Genomic DNA, 12,500 nt, shown 5'->3' with positions numbered 1-12,500 from the left:
TTTCCTTGTTGTTTATTCTATATACACAATAGGGGAGGGGGAGAATTTGTCTGGTTAATTAATCAAAACTCCCACTTTAAAGGAAAGAAATTTGGGTCAGATTCTCCTTCCTTTTCCAGTTTAGGCAACATGAAAGGCCCAGAGCCTGGATGTATCTGGCCAGCCGAGTAGGGCTGTGTAGGGAAGCTCTCATCTGGCATAGCCACCTCCTATGCTACTGTCCAGTTTCTAGATGCATGACCAGAGTGCCACTGCACTCCACCAGTTCTCAACTAGTGGGGCTCTTGTGGACCATTGCCAGGTGAGATAAGTTAGAGCCGCTGCACCAGGGTTGGGGCTATACCTGCACAGGCAGAGAATTAGGGAGCCATAGTTAGCTTCCCAACGGCCCTCCCCCGTCCCCCCCCCACACCAAGCACTTCTCAGGGGAGAATTTAGCCACTTAAATTTAAATGGATTGTGTCTTAATAAAGTGATCTAGCGACTAGCAGTGTTCTTGGTTGTCCAATTTCTTGCAACTTTTTAGTCATATTTCAAGCCTCTCTCAACATTAAACTATCTAATGAATAAATTGTTTTTCTTCTTGTAGGCATTCCAAGACCTTCCAAGCACATTGGATGAAATCGATGCTTTACTGAATGAAGAGAAATCAAGAGCCTCCTGCTTCACAGGCCTAAATGCTTCAGTATGTTTCCTGCAGTACTGTACTTGCTTCCCACTCTGTACTAGAACTCTTGATAATAATTAGCTAGACAGCAGGATCAATGTGCTATAAATGCCAGATCTGACTCTGTTAGAATTTTAAGTAGGTTCTTCCAAAGGAACAGCATGTTCTCTGCCTTTTGTTTAGAGAAAAATAGTTGGGTTAACCTGAAATACAACAATGGCTTAGTTGCTCTTTGCTTTAAAGAGACAAGTGTGTCCTGTTCAATGTATAAACAGTGCATACACTACTTAGTTATATGTAAACAAGGGCAGTGTTTACATATGTGTATTTTACTGTTAAGATTTGAATTGACAAATATCTATTTTGTCAATTTGAAATACTGTATTTTTGAAGGATGATGCTTTTTCCTGACAGGTTGTTGAAGAATATAATAGAAGGGCACAAGAAATACAGCAAGTAACGGAGGAACTAGAGGAAAAGAAAAACGAATTGGAGAGCTATAGGCAAAACATTTCACAGGTAATATATGAAATCATTACTGTAGTATAATTAATGTAGGAGAAACATAAATGGGTATATACTTCCATTAAAATGCACCATATTCATTTTAAAAGATATTTCAAGTTTTGATGCTAAGAAAAATGAAATGTTGGCAATTGCTGTATGCAGTAGTGTTGTAGCCATGTTGGTCCCAGGATGTTGGAGGGACAAGGTGGATAAGGTAATATCTTTTATTGGACCAACTTCTGTTGGTGAAAGAGACAAGCTTTCAAGCTTACACAAAGCTCTTCTTCAGGTCTGGGAAACTAAGGGCTTGTCTACACTGGTGCTTTACAGCACTGCAGCTTTCTCGCTCGGGTGTGAAAAAACATCCCCCTAAGCGCAGCAAGTTTCAGTGCTGTAAAGCACCAGTGTAGACAGTGCACCAGCGCTGGGAGCCGCACTCCCACCGCTGAGAGCTACGTCCCTCGTGGAGGTGGGTTTTTTAGAGCACCAGGAGAGCTCTCTCCCAGCACTCTGCAGCAGCGCTTTAATGGTGCCAGTGTAGACTGGTGCTGTTAAATCAAGGCGGAACAGTTTGTTAATTTAGCATAAGCAGTTAACACACATTTTAAGGGACCATTCAAGGTAAAGTGGCCTGTTAACACCCCTCCAGTCATAGGGAGGAAAGGAAGTGGGGGAAGTAGCTGGGGGTGGCGGGTGTTAGCGGGTTACAGATTGTTATAATGAGCCATAAATCAAGTGTCTCAGTTCATTCCATGATTTTTAGTATCTAGCAAAGTTTTATGAATTTAAAGTCCCAGGCTCATCTCTTCAAAGTGTTGTGCAGGTTTCCTTTGTTGATGAGGACTGATAGGTGAGATACAGAGTGACTGCTTTGTGAAAAGTGTTCACCCACAGATGATAGGGTGTTTTTATCTTTTTATCATTTGCCTGTGAGAGCTCATTACAGAGCATACTGGTTTTCTGGTTTCACCCAAATAGTTGCTATTGGGGCATTTAGTGCACTGGTGAGGTTTTCCACATGTGATAGGCATGTCTAGGACCCATAGTTCTTGAAAGGTGTGTCTAGGACCCATGGTTCTTGAAAGGTGTTTTGCAGGGGGTGTTGATCATTGTAGCAGTGCAGATGTGTGTGCAGGTTTTGCATCTGTTGTTCTGGCAAGGTCTGGTGCTGTTTTGAGTTGGTGTGGCCTGATCTGTGGGGAGTTTGCTTTTGATGGTGAGCTTGGAGAGATTGTGGGGGTTGTTTGAAGGCCAGAAGAGGGGGTTCAGGAAAGATTTCTTTCAGGATGGGGTCCCCATCGGGTGGTGGATATAATAGGCCAGGGGAGCCTAGCGCAGCCGCTGCTGCAGGACTCCGGTTGCAGGTTTAGCGGGCGAAATTTTTGCGTTTTATTATGCCCCATGCAGGTTCTGGGACGACTGAGGATGCCGTACATGCTATTCAACTTCCTGCATTTATTAGTAATCTCCCTGAACTCTAGGGAGATTATTGACGAACCCTGGATGCTGTCTGAGTAACACATACCGTCTCCTCAGCCGCCCTGGAACCTGCATGGGGCATAGCAAAAGCTCTTCTTCTTTCCGGAAGAGAGAAGAAAAGAGTTTTTGAATTTTTGAGGGGCGGATTAGGGTCCGCAGAGGGGAGGCATGGGTGCGGGAGGCTCTGGCTGCCCCGGGACTCTTCCGAGTAGGTTGGGGTTGGGGGGGTGCTCAGGGCCCTGGTTGGCCCGGGGCTCCTCTGGCCGCAGAGGGGGGAGTAGGTTTCGGGGGGAGGTGGGATAAGGGAGTCTCAGGGCTTGGGCCACAGGGAAGGTAGGGTGGTAAGAGAGGTTCAATTAGCGGGGGTTAAGGGAGGCTTGGGCTCAGGCCACGGAGGCTCGGGGGATAGCGTAAGGGAGGCTCGGGCCGCTGGGGTGTTTGTAAGGGAGTCTTGGGGCTCGGGCCGCAGGTGGCGGGGTAAGGGAGTCTCAGGGCGCTCTGGCCGCGGTGGGAGGGAGTCTCGGGGTGCTCCGGCCACAGGAGGGAGAGAGGGAGTCTCCTGCTGCAGGGTGGGAGGCAGTTTTGAGGGGTGGAGCCAGGGGCTAGCCTCTCTGAAATGGGGCTCCATGCTGCCCATGCCACAGAGTACGAGTTGTAGTTGTGTGATGATACCTTGTCTGGGTTCCAATGTGGGATGGTAGGTAACAACTAGAGGTGTGCATTTGGAGTTGGGTTTTATTTCTGTATTGAAGCAAGATCTCTTGGATTATTTGGGTGGCCCAAGTGAAGTGATCTACTTCTCTGGTGGAGTGTCTTTGTTTGGTGAAAGTAGTTTTGAATGTGTTAAGGTGTATATACCAGACTTGCTCTTCAGAGTATATTCTGTGGTATCTGAGTGCCTGGCTATATATAATAGTTTGGGTGGTTACTTGATCTATGAAGTAAGGTATGGTGATCTGTGGGCAATTTTTAATTTAAATTTTACTGTAATAGTTAAATTTGATATTTTGTTAATTATTGCTTCAACTGTAAATTCTTTCAGAGGCTGTTTTACATTAGTCTCTTTATTTTTAGGTTAAAGAAAGGTGGCTAACACCTTTGAAACAGCTGGTTGAACAAATTAATGAAAAGTTCAGTAATTTCTTTAGTTCTATGCAGTGTGCTGGTGAAGTTGATCTTCATACAGAAAATGAGGTATGATTACCATATCTATGAATAATAGCTTCTACATTTTAATTTTTTGTGCTTAAATGTCTCAAAATGATGTGTAATTTTGTTCTGGGTTATGGGGGAATGGGGGTCACATACAGGCATTAATCTTAAATTCTCTTGATCCTTTTACATGAAAATCTAACTTCTCTTTAACTATCAGAACCAATTAATTTGTGTCTCAACCAAATGAAAGCAGAATCATCACCAGCTGTATAACAGTCAGTCTTATCAGAAGTTTCCAAAGCTAGATGGAGCTGAGTAATCTACTTATTCCAAAGACTAGTTTGTCTATCACATCCTTCTTAAGGAGGTCTAAACCTTTCTAGATCCCAACTTTCTGGTTGTGCATGTCCCCTCTCTGTCAAAGCAGAACCTTGCGGAAAAAGCAATGACTGTTGGAGCCATCCAAATCCTTCATCACAAGAACCAAGGGGATGCCAGGAACCACAGTCCTGATCTTACCCCAAGTTCCTTTTTGATCACTGCAGTAGATGGAAACGGAAACCTTAGCTCTTCCTCGCCCAATCTTCCTGGTCCTCTTCTAGTTCGTTAGTTAACAGCTCATGGTTGTTTGCTGTTTAGCATTAAAAAATTGTATTGACGTAGTTATTCTGTATTTCAGGGTGATGCTGCAGCTTAATTGCCAGTCAAGAGCTGATTGTACCATTTTGACACCACATGGTCTGGCTGTGCCTTCTCTGCAATCGCTTGTTGCCAGATTCTCCGCCTTTGTGACAGCAGACAGTGGCGGTTTCATTTGCACCTGCCCTTTTGCCTTCTATGCTAACTCTGCTCCCCACTGCCCAAAAAACTGGGCAGAAGTGTTCTCCTTCCTGAGTTTTTCTCCTCCCCCCAGGGTCAGTTAACCTTTTGGCAGCTTAACCCTCCCTGAGCCTTCAGAGCAGTGTCCTTTGGCCAGCTCTTTTGCCCCTTATAGGCATAACAGAGCAGCCAAGAAAGCACCAGGTCAAATCTAAGCAGTGTTCTGTATGTGAAGCAGCCTTCCCAGGCTCGGCAGACAGCAAGATGTGCCCAACCTGCACCCAGCCTTCCATACCTATTTCCATTAGGTCCCAGGACTAAGAGTTGAACAGCAGGTGGGGTCTCCTTCCCACCAAGGAAGCCAGAACTCCAACAGGGGAAAAATGAACTCCAGTGCAGAACAGGGAGAGATTCCAAAAGCAGGGAGGACCCTCCCTGGCCACTCAGCTTAAGGAGTACATCACACGGGACCTCTGACAGAACAAATAGGGGAGGCTTGGGCAGGACTTGCAACGCTGCAAGTTTTAAAGTGGGCACTCAGTGCAGAGGGGAAAGAAACAGGACTTCTGATCAGCCTCCCTTTCTGCTATGCCAACCAGGAGGGTTTTCGATAGCAAGTTCCCCCCTCCCACTTGGAATGGGACCCAGTGTGGGAGGATTCTGAGACAGACCTCTCGAGAGGGCAGTAGGCCCTAAGGAAGGCAAATTGCAAAAGGCCTCAATAAAGCAGCAGCAGAGCTTTCACTTTCCCAAACCATGCTAAAAAAGGTTTAAAAAAATTCTAAAGAAGCTAAAAAGAAAAAAGACAAAAAATCCAGAAGATATGAGTCCTCTGACTTCTCTTCCTCCTCCTCCTCCTGAACTGAGGAAGACAAGCTGCATGGCTATGAAACCTGCTAAGGCTCCTGTGAGTACCTCAGAATAAGTTTCTCCCCTCAAAATCCTCCCCTCAGGCTGCAATACCCCTTCATTTCTTCTTCAACCAGTGATTAGGGATGATTGGAACAAGTCTTATTCGGCTTGTTCCAATCCTTTTGTGCCACCCTCCAAGCGTTGCTGGCACTTTGCAAGAACATCTCTTTCCTGGCTGGAAGATCTCCAAAGCTCTTAAGGACAGAGTTCACCCTGACTTTGCTCCACTTTTAAGAAAGTCGCCCTAGCAACATCATTTGTAACTGATGCTTTAATGGATGCAGTGAGGTTCTCAGTCCAAGCTATGGCTTCCAGCTTAATAGTCAGGCACCACCAGTGGCTTTGACCATGAAAGGTGGATCCTGACTCTAAGCAGATCCAGTGCTTGGCTAAGTTTCTAGGCTTCCTTCTTTTTTGATAAAAGCTGGATAAGGTGGTGGCTGACAATGCAGCAAAATCCTAATAGTCCCTCCCTTTCCCACTAAATGTCCTCAGGAGAGAATATAGATCGGTCTTCAAAAGGAGCACCTCTGTCTGCTCCTCATTCTCAGAGGCATCAGCAAAGGAAAAATAGATTCCCTAAGGGAAACAGTGTAATCGAAGTCTGAACAGAAAGTCTAGAGAGACTTCAGCCTCCCTCCTGCCAGATTTACTTTATGGCAAAAATTGCATAGGCCTCGATCAGGAACTGAAGCAAGGGGACAGGATTTCCCATTTCCTAGAAGAATAGTTTTCACTGACCACAGACAAGTCAGTCAGGGAAATAGTGAGTCAAGGATACTCCCGAGAGCTGCGGGCTCCACCCCATCCGTTTTTCATCCAGTTATCCAGTTCCAACAACCACATAAAACGCAATCTGATCCAGCGCAAAATATCTCATCTGCATATGGCAGTGAAAGAGTGTTCCCTCAAAAGAAAGGAGTAGAACCTAGCAAATCATCATCTTCATTGTACAGAAGTGCATGGGAGAGTATCAGAACTGTTCTCAACCTCAAAAGGCTCATCAAGTGGGTGAAGAAAATAGGGCTTCAGATGGAGAATGTGGCCTCTATGGTGTTATCCATGTCCCAGAGTGGCTTCTTCACTTAAGTAGATCTAGTGAACACATATTTCCATATCCCCATCAGACCATGCCACTGCAGACTTCTGCAGCAGGAAACATCAATACTGACTACACCCATTTGTCATTTCCTCGGTCCCAAGGTTTTTATTAAGATGATGATGGTGAGAATAGCCAGATTCAGGTCTCGGGGAACTCTCCTGTACGCCTTTCTGGATGACCTCCTGATCAGAGCTCTATTGCAGTCATCAGTGCACAGGGCCACGTTTTGGATGTTGACTCTCCTTCAGGTGCACAGCTTCATCATCAATACCAAGAAGAGTTCTCTGGTTCATCTACCAGAATAACCCACCTGGGGGCAGAAATAGACACCTTGGTATTGAAGATCTACCAATCATTAGAAAGGTTTCAGAAAATCCAGGAGTTGATTTTCTTGCTTAGGAGCTGCAGGAGGTTTATCGTAGCACTGTGCCTCCAACTGCTAGGACTCCTGGTGTCATGCATAGGGATCACTTCATGGGCACAAGCATGCATCAGAAGTCTTCAAGCCTTCATACTACAAGTATGGGACCATGCTCCAGAACACATGAAAGATTAAGGTTCCAACATAGGTATTCTGCTCCTTACAGTGGTCAGCAGCCCACAACAATGTCCACAAAGGCATGCTCATCTGCCTTCCAGATCCTTTAGTCCTTGCAACCAGGCCAGCTTGGAGGGCTGGGGATCTCACTTGGAGACCTAAACAGACTGGGGCCTCTGGAGTTAAGAGGAAAAGACTCGCAGCCTAAACTTCCTAGAGCTGAGAGTGGTCCAGCTAGTTTTGTGAAGGTTCCAGCTCACCCTAATGGGGAATCACGTTATGTTTTAATAGGACAATACAACTACGGTCATACATTTAAAAAAACAAGGGGGAACAAGGATTCTGGTACTACATGTGCACGTAATGGATATAATGAGATACGTGGAACATTTCTTCTTTTCTCTCTGAGTGAACCACATTAAAGGGCACCTGAACCAAAAGGCAGACTAACTTAGCAGGCGCAGGGTCAACAGACATTCGGCCTCCCTTCAACCAAACTGTTCATGAATCGTATGAACACAATGAGGCCAGAATACTTCACAAGGGAAGCAGACCCCAGATCCATGGACAGATGCCTTATCGCATAGTTGGCCACAGGCCTTTCTTTATGCATTTCCACACTTTCCACTACTGGGGAAGGTGCTTCAGAAAATGAAACAAGAACAGGCAGTGGTAATACTGATAACTCCTCACTGGCTGAGGAGACCTTGGTTCTCAGACCTGATAGAGCAGAAATTGAAGCCCCTGCTCCAGCTTCTGTGAAGACTGGATGTACTCTCACAAACTTGGCTACTGAGAGGAAAGCACTAGAACATTTAGGTATGTCCACCAGAGTCATTAAGTATTACTTTCATCTAGGAGAATATCAGCACTAAAAGCGTACTACTTTGTCTGATCCAGATTCAAAAACTGGTGCCAAGAGCACCATACAGATTCCAGAAATCAAAGAATTCCAGCGATACTGGACTTTCTCCAAGAAGGCATAGACAGAGGCTTTCAGCCCAGTACCATTGAGCATCAGGTCTCTGCCTTTAGTAGCATGCTGTTCACAGGATCCTTGGGATCCCTAGCAGACAATTCACAGACAGCCAAATTCCCTTAAGCAGTCCGATTAGACAGACCACAGTGGTCAGGCCACTCTTCCCAAAATGGGAAGTTTTGAGGGCCCTGACAAGTCATCCTTTTGAGTCTCTGACTTCAGTTTCAGCTTTTTATTTATCCATTAAGACTTGTTTCTTAGTAGCTGTCATGTCTTCCAGACAAGGAGCCTTACTGCCTGTTCTATGAGAACAAGGTGGTGGTCTGGATACCTGAATCCTTTCTTCCCAAAGTAAATTCCTCCTTTCATGCCTCCCAAAAGGTTGTGCTTCCTTCATTCTGTCCAAAACTTTAACATCCAATTGAAACAGCGTGGCACACCTTCGATGTCAGAAGAGCACTGAAAAATCTATCTCAGGTGTGGAGAATCCATGAGGAGATGGGGCTCCCTATTTGTGTCTTTCTACTTGACATGCAGGGGACTTAGAACTTCCAAGTCCTCCATTACTAGGTGTACATTAGACCATATTGTGGAAACCTACAAATCATTAGAGATTTCTGTCCCAGAATGGATCAAGGCACACTCCACAAAATTGGTAGCAACCTCCTGGGTGGAATGAGGGCTGCAGAATTGAAAATTTCTTACCAATAATTTCCTTTCTGATAGCAGCATCTTCCACAATTCTACCCACCCTTGATGGCTCATGAGTAAGGCTGTGTTTTTAGTCACAGGTATTTTTAGTAAAAGTCATGGATAGGTCATGGGCACTAAACAAAAATTCACGGCATGTGACATATCTATGACTTCTATATAACCCTGACTAAATCTTGTGGGGGGGGGGGGCGCCCGGGAGTGCCATGGGTGCTGGGAGCGGGGACAGCCCGGGAGTGCTGTGGGTGCTGGGGGATGCCATGGGTGCTCGGGGAGGGGAAGGGGTCCAGGGACACCGAGGGGTGGGAGGCTGGCAGGCTCCCTACGTGGCTTCACATCTCCCTGGAAATGGCGACATTCTCCCTCCCTCAGTTCCAGGAACTGTAGCCAATGGGAGCTGTGAGGGTGGTGCATGCAGGTAGAGGCAGCACGCAGAGCTGCCTGGCCACGTCTCCCCCTAGGAGCTGAGGGAGGTGGGATGTCGCCGCTCCCAGGGAGCCCCCTGAGGTAAGCGCCGCCCAGAGCCCACCTCACCCCGTCTCATGCCCCTACTCCTTCCCACAGCCAAACTCCTGCTGCTGGGGTGGGGGGACATTGTGGCCCCAGACTGCCCCAGCAGTGACAGGTGTGACTGGTCCAGGGGCTGCCTGAGCTGCTCAGGCGGCCCCCGAGCCAGGCATACCGGCTGCTGCAGAGGTCACGGAAAGTCAGAATCCGTGACCTGCGTGACAAACTCGCAGCCTTACTCATGAGTCAAGGGTCAGCTATTAAGTAGAATCATTACCATATGATCCTCCTCTTGGTCTAATGTACATAGTGATTTCATTATCTCTGGAATATTTGTTAATGATATGCAAGTTCTGCAGTTTAGGAATAACTCACCTGGAAGCAAGCAGGAGCAGAAAGGGTGTGGCCAAACTGCAACGCCAGAACTCTTGATCTGCCTCTGTGAGCTGCACCGAGAAGAGAGCAGCCCTGATCCCAGGTCTGTGGGAGACACTGCTAACAGAAAGGAAATTAGCCTTAAGAAGTTTTCCATTCATTTAAAATTTTTTATAGAACTTATTGTGCAAAGGTCAGCATGGTATAATACATGATTAACAGTTATCTTTTGTCTGCAACAACAATAAAAAAGCTGAGGAACAGAAATGAGTGTGCACAAATATGAAAACCATGTTTACATTCAGCTGGTACCATTCTAAAAAAGGCTCAAAAAAAGAGGAGGAGGCATAATGACTTTTAAAATTTGCTTTTAAACTTACAATCACTTAAAACCAATTATGATATTAATAGAATCTTCTGAAAAAAGATCATGGCTCTTGACAGAGAAATGAAGAATGAGAAACAAAGAATTGTGTTAATTGAGTATACTGACTCTTGGACAAGCAGACATTTTAAAAAAAAGACTTATGAAGTAGAATTATTTTTTAATAGTACCTTAATGGACAGCTTCAAGTCCATCTTATCCTAAAATCCATTTAGATGAACAGAAATCACCAGCCCAGATTTGCAGATCACAGTGTATCAGTGCAGTATATCAAAACCATTGACTAATGATTGTGGCTTGGTGTGATCATAGGTACAATAAATAGGGTCTTCTCTGTGGGTAAATTGGGAACTGTTGTATTAATTCCAATGGAATACATGGGCCCAAAAAGTCAAAGATGTTGACATGACCCTGAAACTGCTCAACATTGAACAGTTTGAAACAAGGTTTTGTAAATACAGCAACTTCACAAATGCTTGGTACCGTAGCTGTAGAGAAAAAACCTCCCTTGTTGGACAGTCTCTTAGATGGTGGTAACTCCTTTTGGGGGGAAAAGAGAAAAAATTGAGATGGTCTGTAGCTGGTGGTGGTGTTGCTGTTGCTAAAGCTGCTGTTTCGTAGAAGATAACAAGACACACATACCTCAAAGGGGAAAGAAAAGATCAGCAAAGACCGAAAACGCAGCTTCTTTTCTGGTGTTGACTATCACTGCTGGAAAAACACATTTGCAAAATAAAAGGGGTAGAGAAGAAATGAAATAAGATGGGGAAGGGAAAGGGACACATGGGGAGGGGCAACAAAGTGTCACATCACAGGTGGTGGTTGGGATTTAGCCAAAGCCGGTGAAGGTGGTGATTTCATGTGGGTCCCTCTCTCTGGCCCAGTCTAGTCAGGACATCTCTTGGGATTAGGGTGATAAAAGCTTAGTGATGTTACAGTGGATCCCAAGAAATGGTGAGGGTGGCAGCCATGATGGTAAGGCTCGCTGAAGCAGTTGTTAACAGACAGCTTCTTCAGCTAATTTTTCCCCCAATCTCTTTTTTCTTTTCAAGAACCCCAGAAAAGAAGTGGTGGGCAAATAGCTCATGCTGTCACTATTTTGTTTACCTGTTAGGCCTAATTTCCAACAAAACAATTTTGGTCAATTGATTTTCAGTTCCATGCTTGAATGTTTACCAGGTATAATATTAACACAGTCCTTGAGTTAAATCAGGAGGCCTTTTTGTTTAAACTAATTCAGTTCTGCTGTCTTCTTTGCACCTTTTCCTATCAACATTTATTCTTACAGGTTTTTGTGACATTTTATAAACTTTCACTCACTTTTTCCAGTTGAGCTCACAATTAGGGTAAATTTCTAGGACCAATTATTGTCTCATGAAACACTAACTTTTGTATTCAATTATGATTTTATTTATAAAGCACCTTGCTGCCAATGTTTTGTTTGCTATACAATAATTTACTAACCAGTGTGTGGGGGAAAAAAAGTATTTATAAGAACAAAATTTCTAATAACTTACCCTTTTTAAAATTAGACATCAAATTGGTTAGCTGGGGAATGGGTTAGAGAAAAGTTCTATGTGTAAGAAGAATAGATCAATGCTAAGAGATAAACCATAGTTTAAAACAGAATGAAAGAGTTTATATATATTACTGATCCCGAACACATCATTCTCCTAATGTAAGACATACATAAAATGGTTTCCTTTCACTTTTGCTGCATTGTCAAATAGGGTGCACTGTAGGAAGCTGTAGATGTCTAACGTTTCCTGTCTACTTTCACAGGAGGAATATGACAAATATGGGATTCGAATTAGAGTTAAATTCCGTAGTAATACCCAGCTGCATGAACTGACTCCCCACCATCAGAGTGGAGGTGAGAGAAGTGTTTCAACTATGCTGTACTTGATGGCTCTGCAGGAACTCAACAGATGTCCTTTCAGGGTTGTAGATGAAATAAATCAGGTAAGGTTGCTAGTGTGTGAAACAAGACTTTATTCCACAGGGGTTTATAGAGTGACCAGAGGAATTGTAAAAATATATATTTCTTTTTTTTTAAAGGGAATGGACCCAGTCAATGAGAGGAGAGTTTTTGAAATGGTTGTGAAGACTGCTTGTAAAGAGAGCACTTCTCAGTATTTCTTTATTACGCCGAAGGTGGGTAACTGAAAACTAAACAAAAAGATTCTCATGTGTGTCAGGTTTCAGAGTAACAGCCGTGTTAGTCTGTATTCGCAAAAAGAAAAGGAGTACTTGTGGCACCTTAGAGACTAACCAATTTATTAGAGCATAAGCTTTCGTGAGCTACAGCTCACTTCATCAGATGCATATCGTGGAAACTGCTGCAGACTTTATATATACACAGAG

The 12,500-nt window shown here is 44.5% G+C and overlaps 1 protein-coding gene across 6 annotated transcripts in view; it reads left to right on the top strand.

Moving 5' to 3' along the window:
- SMC5 (structural maintenance of chromosomes 5) overlaps nt 1-12,500 on the top strand; it is a 74,896-nt gene that overhangs the window by 58,645 nt on the left and 3,751 nt on the right. For 5 of the 6 annotated variants that reach the window (XM_073345165.1, XM_073345164.1, XM_073345166.1 and 2 more), the window contains 5 exons: nt 590-685; nt 1,082-1,186; nt 3,728-3,847; nt 11,919-12,098; nt 12,195-12,290. In XM_073345165.1, the coding sequence (XP_073201266.1) occupies nt 590-685; nt 1,082-1,186; nt 3,728-3,847; nt 11,919-12,098; nt 12,195-12,290 (597 nt within the window). Of the gene's footprint in view, nt 1-589; nt 686-1,081; nt 1,187-3,727; nt 3,848-4,487; nt 5,535-11,918; nt 12,099-12,194; nt 12,291-12,500 lie in introns of those variants that run through there. The other variant, XR_012159078.1, reaches the window with a different exon arrangement.

The sequence above is a fragment of the Lepidochelys kempii genome, chromosome 5 (assembly GCF_965140265.1).
Source record: "Lepidochelys kempii isolate rLepKem1 chromosome 5, rLepKem1.hap2, whole genome shotgun sequence".
In the NCBI taxonomy this organism is placed as follows: Eukaryota; Metazoa; Chordata; order Testudines; family Cheloniidae; genus Lepidochelys; species Lepidochelys kempii.
This window is presented reverse-complemented; position numbering and strand designations above follow the sequence as displayed.